This window comes from Ursus arctos, unplaced genomic scaffold (assembly GCF_023065955.2).
Source record: "Ursus arctos isolate Adak ecotype North America unplaced genomic scaffold, UrsArc2.0 scaffold_9, whole genome shotgun sequence".
NCBI lineage: Eukaryota > Metazoa > Chordata > Mammalia > Carnivora > Ursidae > Ursus > Ursus arctos.
The window spans coordinates 20012526-20022945 of NW_026623111.1; the positions used below are offsets into that span (position 1 = coordinate 20012526).

The 10420-nt window shown below is 45.2% G+C and overlaps 2 protein-coding genes across 2 annotated transcripts in view; one reads left to right on the plus strand and one right to left on the minus strand.

Annotated features, from left to right (window-relative positions):
* SEL1L3 (SEL1L family member 3) overlaps positions 1 to 8965 on the minus strand; it is a 151574-nt gene extending 142609 nt beyond the window's left edge. Inside the window, exons 1-2 of the mRNA XM_057309665.1 lie at positions 8874 to 8965; positions 6018 to 6147 (exon numbers count right to left, since the gene is read on the minus strand). Coding sequence (XP_057165648.1) covers positions 6018 to 6100 — 83 coding nt within the window. The 5' untranslated portion in view covers positions 6101 to 6147; positions 8874 to 8965. The remainder of the gene's footprint in view (positions 1 to 6017; positions 6148 to 8873) is intronic.
* An 88-nt stretch (positions 8966 to 9053) lies between these two features.
* The window catches only part of SMIM20 (small integral membrane protein 20), a 13823-nt gene continuing 12456 nt past the window's right edge, over positions 9054 to 10420 (plus strand). The window contains exon 1 of the mRNA XM_044389755.3: positions 9054 to 9274. Within this exon, the coding sequence (XP_044245690.1) occupies positions 9166 to 9274 (109 nt within the window). The 5' untranslated portion in view covers positions 9054 to 9165. The remainder of the gene's footprint in view (positions 9275 to 10420) is intronic.

The window sequence follows — 10420 nt, forward strand, 5'->3', positions numbered from 1 at the left end:
TCTATTCATCCTTCCCTCTTTCTTAACTCTTGGCAATGACTGATCTTTTTATTGTCTCCATAGTTTTGCCTTTTCCAGAATGTCATATAGTTGGAATCACATAGTATGTAGTCGTCTCAGATGGGCTCCTTTCACTTAGTAATATGCACTTCAGTTTCTTCAATATGTCTTTTCATGCCTTGATAGCTCATTCTTTGGAGCACTGGATAATATCCCATTGTCTGGAAGTAGCACAGGTCATTTATCCATTCACCTACCAAAAGACAACTTGATTGCTTCCAGGTTTTGACAATTGTGAACAAAGCTGCTATCAACATTCATGTGCAGGTTTCTGAGTGGACACAAGTCTTCAGCTTTTTTTTGGGTAAATACCAAGGAGTATGATTGCTGGATTGTATGGTAAGAGTATATTTAATTTTGTAAGAAATGTCAAACTGTCCCATCTATTTTCTAATCTATTTTTATTGAGGTACAGTTGACATGCAACATTATATTTTTTTCAGGTATACAACATAATGATTCAATAGTTGTATATATTATGAAATGGTCACCACCACTCTAAGTCTAGTTAACATCCATCACCATACATAGTGACAATTTTCTTCTGATGAGAAATTTTAAGATTTACTCTCTTAGCAACTTTCAAATATGCAATACAGTATTCGGAACTATAGTTGCCATGCCGTACATTATATCCTCATGGCTTATTTATTTTATAACTAGAAGTTCGTACCTTTTGACCTTCTTCACCTGTTTTGCCCACCCCCAGCCACCCACCTCTGGCAACCACCAATGTGTTCTCTGTATCTGTAAGATTGTTTTACTTTTTTATCCATGAAGGCAAGGACTTGTCTAGTGCTTAGAATGAGGTCTGGCATATGCTGGATGCTCAACAGAAAATGGTAGAAAACAATGAATGAATAAATGGATCCCAGGCAGCCTTAGGGCTTGCAGTAACTTGTTACTTCTCAGCAGCAGGTATGTGTGGATCTTCATTTTAATTCTCTTCCATTGTTCTCTGCTTCCTGCTATTCCCAGCAATTCTCTCATTGCCTGGGAATAGCATCTACTCACCAAACTTTGCTCTCACAGCTTCTGCTGATTCATCACCATGACTTACTCACAGCTCTCCTCATGCTGCTACTGCCTCTCCCTGTGCATCTGTCCAACTTCTGCTCCCTCTGCCAACCTCCTGACTCTCCCTGACTTTACAGCTGAAATTCTAGAGGCAGAGAATCTCATTGGGTCAGCCCATTCCCCACTTAGGCAGAGATTTTGGACCTTTGACTGTGTTCTAGGTCACACGTCCAAGCTGATTTGATCAGCCATAGGCACAGAGCACAACAACATAGACACAGATTATTTCACTCAGCTGAGGACACAGGATGCAGCAGTGGCCTGTTGATCAAAACCTGAGGTCCACAAACTCTTTCTACGAAGTCAGCATTACCTTGATCCCAAAGCCAGACAAAGAGACCACCAAAAGGGAGAATTACAGACCAATATCCCTGAGGAACATGGATGAAAAAATTCTCACCAAGACACTAGCCAATAGGATCCAACAGTACATGGAAAAGATTATCCACCATGACCAACTGGGATTTATTCCTGGGCTGCACGGTTGGTTCAACATCCACAAATCAATCAACATGATACACTACATTAATAAAAGAAAGGACAAGAACCATATGATCCTCTCAATAGATGCAGAAAAAGCATTTGACAAAGTACAGCATCTTTTCTTGATTAAAACTCTCCACAGTGTAGGGATAGAGGGAGTATACCTCAATATCATAAAAGCCATATATGAAAATCCCACAGACAATATCATTCTCAATGGGAAAACACTGAGAGCGTTTCCCCTAAGGTCAGGAACATGACAAGGATGTCCACTCTCACCACTGTTGTTCAACATAGTACTAGAAGTCCTAGCTTCAGGAAACAGACAACGAAAAGAAATAAAAGGCATTCAAATCAGCAAAGAAGAAGTCAAACTCTAACTTTTTGCAGATGACATGATACTGTATGTGGAAACCCAAAGACTTCATCCCAAAATTGCTAGAACTCATACAGGAACTCAGCAAAGTGGCAGGATATAAAACCAATGCATAGAAATCAGTTGCATTTCTATACACTAACAATGAGACAGAAGAAAGAGAAATTAAGGAATTGATCCTATTTACAACTGCACCCAAAACCCGTAAATACCTAGGAATAAACCTAACCAAAGAGGCAAAGGATCTGTACTCTGAAAACTACAGAACACTCATGAAAGAAACAGAGGAAGTCACAAAGAAATGGAAAAACATTCCATGCTCATGGATTGAAAGGACAAATATTGTTAAAATGTCTATGCTACCCAGAGCAATCTATACATTCAATGCAATCCTTAACAAAATACCATCAACTTTTTTCACAGAGCTGGAACAAATAATTCTAAAATTTGTATGGAACCAGAAGAGACCCGAAATAACAAAAGGAATGTTGAAAAAGAAAACCAAAGCTGGTGACATCACAATTCCGATCTTCAAGCTCTATTACAAAGCTGTAATTATCAAGACAATATGGTACTGGGACAAAAACATAGATCAGTGGAACACAATAGAGAACCCAGAAATGGACCCTCAATTCTATGGTCAACTAATCTTTGACAAAGCAGGAGAGAATATGCAATGGAAAAAAGACAGTCTCTTTAACAAATGGTGTTGGGAAAATTGGACAACCACATGGAGAAGAATGAAACCATCTCCTTACACCATACACAAAAATAGACTCAAAATGGATGAAAGACCTAAATGTGAGGCAGGAGTCCATCAAAATCCTAGAGGAGAACACAGGCAGCAACCTCTTTGACCTCAGCTGCAGCAACTTTTTGCTAGACACATTTCCAAAGGCAAGGGAAACAAAGGCAAAAATGAACTATTGGGACTTCACCAAGATAAAAAACTTTTGCACAGCAAAAGAGACAGTCAACAAAAACAAAAGACAAACAACAGAATGGGAGAAGACATTTGCAAATGTCTTATCAGCTAAAGGGCTAGTATCCAAAATCTATAAAGAACTTCTTAGACTCAACCAAAAGAATAATCCAATCAAGAAATGGGCAGAAGATATGAACAGAAATTTCTCCAAAGAAGACATCCAAATGGCCAACAGACACATGAAAAAATGTTCAACATCAGTTGGCATCAGAGAAATACAAATCAAAACCACAATGAGATACCACCTCACACTAGTCAGAATGGCTAAAACTAACAAGTCAGGAAATGACAGATATTGGCAAGGATGTGGAGAAAAGGGAGCCTTCTCACACTGTTGGTGGGAATGCAAGTGGGTACAGCCACTCTGGCAAACAGCATAGAGGTTCTTCAAAAAGTTGAAAATAGAGCTACCCTCTGACCCAGCAATTGCACTACTAGGGATTTACCCCAAAGACACAAATGTAGTGATCCGAAGGGGCACCTGCACCCCAATGTTTATAGCAGCAATGTCCACGATTGCCAAAATATGGAAAGAGCCCAGATGTCCATCGACAGATGAATGGATAAAGAAGATGTGGTATACATATACAATCAAATATTACTTAGCCATCAAAAAAATGAAATCTTGCCATTTGCAATGACATGGATGGAACTAGAGGGTATTATGCTAAGAAAAATATATCAATCAGGGAAAGACAAATACGATGTGATTTCACTCACAAGTAGAATTTAAGAAGCAAAACAGAAGAGCATAGGGGAAGGGAGGGAAAACTAAAACAAGATGAAATCAGAGAGGGAGACAAACCATAAGAGACTCTTAAGTATAGGAAACAAACTGAGGGTTGCTGGAGGGGAGGGGGGTTGGGGGATGGGGGTAATTGGGTGATGGACACTAAGGAGCACACGGGATGTAATGAGCACTGGGTGTTATATGCAACTGTTGAATCTCTGAACTCTACCTCTGAAACTAATAATACCCTATGTTAATTAATTGAATTTAAATTAAAAAAAAAATTTAAAAAACCCCTGAGTTCCAGGCTGAATAATTCATATTTTAGGGAGAAACTGAAATCTTCTGAGAAGAGCAGTGATGAATCAGATCTTTGTTTCCAGAAGTACTTTGGGTCCTCCATGAATCTTTGGGTACTCCATGAATGAGACAGTTTAGTGATGGAAGGGGATGGCACCTGCAAGACAAATTAGGAAGCATGGCCAGGGAGAGCTGATAATGCCTCTAACCAAACCAGATGCAGTGAGAGTCAAAGGAAGAGGGCAGAAGCAAGTGGGTCTTGAACCTCAGGATTTTCCCTAGCCCTGGGAGGCTGGAGTTCAACAGAAAGGCTGGTCTAGACTCGTAGCTCCTGAAGCTGTTGGGGAGGAAGAATTTACTCTGCTTTTCAAGGTCCTTCGAAGACTAAGAATCAAATTGACACGAGACAGATTAGCAAGAGAAAACCAAATTTAATAGGGTAGTTATAGGGAATCCACAGGGGGAAATCCCAAAGACAGTGACACATGAGCTAAGGAGAGGGGCAGGGGAGAAGGAGCATTAGCAGGAAGGTGAAAGGAGATCTTTGGAAAACAAATGTGCCCTGTTAGGCAAATCAGTTTCTTAGGTAAAGAGGAATCTTTATTAATAGTGTTCTTCCTGGTACAGGCAAGCAGTTGAGGGGGAGGTAATAAAAACCAAAAACGAAAAAACAAAAAACTTTTCCTGAATCTGCTAAGTTTGGATTGTTTTTTTTTTTTTTATTTTTTTGAGATTTAATTTTTAAGCAATCTCTACACCCAAGATGGGGCTTGAACCCCCAACCCTGAGATCAAGAGTCACATGCATCACAGACTGAGGCAGCCAGGTGCCCCTGATTGCTTTTAACTCAAAATAATGTTCATGCCACAGTGGCCCACCTTGGGGCCGCCTGCCCTTGGCCCCTACAAAGTCATAAAGATATTAGTTAAAACTATAGGGTGCATGGTGTGGCAAGAGGTAAGCCAAGACAGATATTCGGGGAACTCTCTTGGATGTAAAGAACAGATCAAAGAAGAAAAGCTTGAACGAAATCGGAAATATCTATACAGATGAGTAGACACTCAGAAAGTCACAGTGCCTGATAAAAACAGGGAAACGTTTCCTGTACTTATTTTCTTATTCTTACAAGTTCAGGTCCAGAGATCCCTGCATTAGATCCCACTCTGTTCCAAACCCCAAGCTTCTAGTCTGCCTGTTTTCCTGCAGAAAGCAATGACACTTTATGAAAATCCACAATATTCTAAAAATACATCAGCTGGGCTGCAGTGCCACAATTAGTGAAGCTGCTGTCCCAGGATACCCTCATCACCATTTTGCTTAGATCAGAGAGCGGATTAACTTTGATGTCTGTCTGAACCCCATGTGAAACACCACTGGTGGTCTGCTCCCTGCAAGCATTCAATCTTCACATCCAAGGGAAGAAGGAGAAAGAGCCAGATAGGAGCCCAAACCAATTTTTTTTTTCTCAGTGATTGAGATAAAAATATGCACCCTAGGCCTCCTGACATATTTGACTTGCATCCTGTCTCCTTCTATCCCTTGAGTTCTCTCCCCCTTTGCACAAAGACCTTCCCCCAGATCCCAATTTCCTTTGGCTTTTGCAAACATTAGCACAGCTCTGAAGCCCCAGGCCCTTTGTCTATGCCGTGTGTCGGAGGTAATTGCAGGACTTTCTGCATCTATTAGGTCTTCTGTGGGTATGCAACCGAAACAGACTCTGATGAGGTCAAATCCAAAGGGAGTTTACTGGAAGTATCTGGGTGGCCTGCAGGATGTAATGGATCTCTGAGAATCCGACTGCAAGGGGGAATGAGAGGATCTCTAGGATTACAAGCAAGTGGAAGAAAAGCAATCATCTCATTGGGACATTAGTGATGGAAAAAATCCACCACACAGTGCTGTCTGTCTGTCCCCGTGTCCCCATGTTCACAATTCTTCTTTCTCGGAGAAAAGGAACAATTGGGCTGGGTTGGAATTGGACCCACACTCAGACAATATGGACTCACCGACTTTGCAAGGCAGAGTAGACTGGGGATAATTGCAGGCCTCTGGAGTCAGCCAGACTGGATGCGAATCCTGGCTCTGCCATTTAGTTGCTATTGAGCTGGTCATTCTTGTTATGGCCCCAGCTCCTCCCTATGCAAATGGAGAATCAGGAGCTATTATTAGGGAAGGTTGGGGGACCAAAAAGCAATTACTACCCACTGCCGCATCTTCTCCCTCTATTGCACTAGAGATGCCATGAGGACAACAGACTCTTGTTAATTCGCTGCTGGCTGCATTCACCAGCATTTGAAATGTGCCTGGCACACGGGGCCTGGCTCAGTAAACCTTTGTCAGATACACAAATGCTGATGCTTCCTTTCTGTGTTCCCAGTCAGCTAGTGCAGTGCTTTGCTGGGGTCCGTACACAGTATTTGCTGATTGAATCTGTGAGTCAGTGGGATCCTCAGAAATGGGGAGAACATTGGGATCAAAGAGATGAACCTATATTTGGTAGGACTCGGTGGCAAGCAAGTGATAAGTAACTAATTTTTTGGTGTTGCGAATAAGGTGATTATTGTATCTGTATACATTGTGGCCTGGCCGCTGGTCAGACTAAACCTGTTAGATTAACTCGAGGGGACAGAGAAACCACCAGGTTACTTGCCACTTGGAGGGGGGGGGTGGCTCGTTTGTCCCACATTAGTCCTTCCCTGACTTGGAGGCATGGCCGGTAACTCATCAGGACATCCTGGCTTGTAGGGGCTCTGTGGGTAGGGGTCATCCGGCCATCCTGGCGAGCTTGCTCTTGGAGACAGCCAGGTCTCAGGGAGGAGCCTGTCAGATCAGGAATCATGAAAACTAAAGCCTGGTCCTGGTTCAGCTAATGGTGCGTGACCCTAAGAAAGGTCTCTGGATCTCAGTGACCTGGTCTCTAAGATAGGATAATCCTTGACTTGCTGCTCATGGAATTGTGAAGCAAATGAAATCACACTCGTGGTGACTTATCTGGAACTCTTGTTGTAAAAAAAAAAAATAAAATAAAAAAATAAACAGAAAAAAACCAACTCAAACTGGCTTCAGGGAAGAGGGAACTTCATTGGCTCATGTTACCGGGAAGTCCAAGGGCCGATCCTTTTCAGGTACAGTTGGCTCCAGGAGCTCAAACGCAGTGTCAGCAACTGATTTCTCTCCACTTCTTAGCTTTCCTTCTGCTGTCCTGTCCTCATTCTCAGTGTCTAAATGGTGGCGCCCAGTGACTCCAGCGTCTAATCCCCTCAAGTTCAACTCCAGATTTCCAGCAGCTGAGAGAGACTATGACTGGCTCAACGTGGGTCATGTAGCCGGGAGGATGCAGTGACCCTGGATGATCAGACCTGGACCCTGTCCCAATCAATCCCTGTGGTGTGGGAGCTTAGTCAGGCTTGGTTATATGCTTAACTCTCAGAACTGGAAAAAAAAAAAAATCATTGGGGTGGGGGGGCGCAGAGGAGAAGTCTGGTTTACCTCATGGATTGAGAATGGGAGAGGAGTGGTTTGCCAAAAGATATTCCGGTGCTATTAACAGAAAGATAAATGGAGGGTGAGTTGCTAAAATGACAACTGTGCACTACACTTGGGGTTTTATATCACGTGACAGAGAGCATGCCTCCCAGCTCCCCTCTCTGCTGGGAAGTCCTCGGTTCTCACCATAACAAGCTCCTGCAAGCCTCAAGGAGCCGCTGCCTCACCCAATAGCCATCTGTCTTCCTCCACTGAACTTCTGCAGCCCGCAGGACCCTATCACTCATTGGCAACAAGCTGCACTGGGTTCATTAGTTATCTTTTTATGTAGATGTCCTGTCTCTTCATCCACGTGGCAGGTTCCCGGAGAGCAAGGGTCACGTCTTATTCATCTTGGTGTCCCTTGTCGCACTTTGCCTGGTGTTTGGAGCATGGCAGATAGTCCATAAATCTGCCGACAGATCGAACACCTGATTTATATGCTTCTGGAAGCACAGAGGTAGATAGTAGCTTGACTCAACTACAAAACTACAGAGAGAGAGGAAACCTGTGCTTTCCACACCGTTTCTGAAAGATTGTAGATCTTTTGCAGACTAAATAATACTGCTGGGGTCAGGATAAATATCCTCTTGCTCCCCAGCCCCCAGCTGCTGGTAGCATCCTTATTTATAAAGGATTGAGTGAAGGCCCAAGGAACCTTAATCTCAGCTGCTCAATACCTCTGGGTAGCTCATATGCCCCCAGAGCGCACTCGGAAGGATGGAGGATGGGAATCATAGGAAGAGGAAGAGGATGTCTATTCTCAGTGGTCCCCACCACAGGCCGTAGGGCAAAGCCCCAGGGTCCCATCAATGGGACTGGCCGCTGGCTCTCTGCCTTGCACGGACCCTATTTATTCTCCATCCTCATTCTAACCCAGACATTCAGCAAAGGGAACGGAGAGAGGGGGATAGAAAAACGTAGTCAGAACAAATCCACTTGTAGCTTGCACGTTGAAACAACGCTCCTCCCCCTCTAGTCTTGGTCCAGAAGTCCCCGTGGCTGGGTTTAGAAGCCCTCTGCAGCCCATCCTGGGGCAGGCGAGTTGCCCCTTTGTCTCTCATCCGTTCCAACAGCCTTCAAGCAGGCCCAGTGACTAGTCCAAAGCCCTGCGGCCAAGCCGGGGTTTCCTGACCTGTGAAATGGGCCAACTGATAGGAAGATTAAATCAGCCAACCACAGAGAGCACACAGCTGGCGGTAGAAAGTCACTAAAATCAAATAAGGGGTGGGTAGAATGAGAAAGCGTGGCTGATAAAGGAGGGGCTGATCAAAGAGGTCAGGAGAATGCAGCACCGAGGGGGCTGCGCGCAGGGCAGGGGCCAAAACCCCACTCACCACGCCGCTGGCTCCGGGCAGGCGCAACCCCTTACCAGGGAGCTCGGGGTGGAGGGTGGGGAGGGGGGCGGTGAGCGGTGAGCGACACCGAGGTCCCGCCCCTCCCGGCTCCAGCCACCCGTAGCTCCGCCCCGACTCCGCCCCCACCCTATCTCGCCCCGCCCCGCCTCCAAGGCCCGGAAGCGAAAGCCGCTCCGCCTCTTCCGAGCGGGGTCACGGTCCCGCGGCGCGAACCGGGACACCCAGCGAGCGGGGCTCTCAGCCGGTCTGGGCAGGCCCCCTGCCCGGCGCCATGTCCCGGAACCTGCGCACCGTGCTCATCTTCGGCAGCTTCATCTCCCTGATCGGCGCCGCCTTCTACCCTATCTATTTCCGGCCCCTAATGAGGCTGGAGGAGTACCGTGAGTGACCTGTGACCCCGCGCGGTGGCCTGGTCTCAGTAAACCCCCCCTCTCTTCCGCCCCGCACCTGCTGTGGGGCCGTGGAAAGAGCTTGGCTCGGGAGTCAGGCGGCCCCGGGTTCGAATCCGGCTGTGTGCGGCTTTGTGACCGTGGACAAGTGTGAATCTCTCGTACTCTCAGCATCCTTGTCTATAAATAGATATTTGTAATCGGTAAAATAAGACCGTTTAGCCTCCATTGAGACAGGTGGTAACGAAGGCAGCCGACACATAGTAGGTTGACACTAAATACTAGTTCGTGCTCACAGGTGGCATTCGCGGAACGCTTACTGTGTCTGGTTAGGTATACATTGGATCTTGTAATGTCCACAACCTTGCTTTGGGGTAGGTATTAATGCCCGTTTCATAGGCGGGAAAACAGGCCCAGAGAGGTTGTATAACAGGCCCTAGGTCACACAGCTAGTTAAAAGGCAAATACCCCAACCCTGGCCTGTGTGTGCAGGGCGTCTCCCACACACGGAAGCTGGGAATGGTGATCTTGGAGGGAGGCACATGGAGCCCTAATCATCCTGAGCCTGAAGGTGTTTTTATTGCACTTCATTTCCACTCCCAGAGACAGCTTTGAGCGGAAATGTTTCAAACCTAAACTGTTAACCTGGGTTTTTGAGTTTTTCCTCAGATCTTTTTTCAGATTCTGCTGTCTTCCTTCATTTTAAGCGGTTTGCTCACATGACAATGGTGAATATCCTGGGAGTAATTTTCCTCCTTAATCATTCAAGTTCTATCATTCTAAAAGCCAAACTCTCCTTCCTTGAGACCTATACCTCAGCAAGGATTAGCACTTTGATACATCTGAAACCATCTGTCAGAGAGAAAATATTAGGCATTAGAGGCTCATTTTGTTCTCCAGGAAACCTGAATCATCTTGAAGATGGAAGAGGGCCAGTCCTGCCCCCTGGAGAATATTAGCAGAAGCTGAAAGCTTGGCGATTTGAAGGCAAAAGCTCTGTGTAAATGCTCTGCCCGTTACAAATGCTACAACATTTGGTTTCTGGAGGCAGGGTGTTTTAAGTACACACTCACATTTCCTGGTAGCTTCTTTCATCATCCAGGATTGAAATGGCCTCTGTGCATTCTGCCTTCTAGC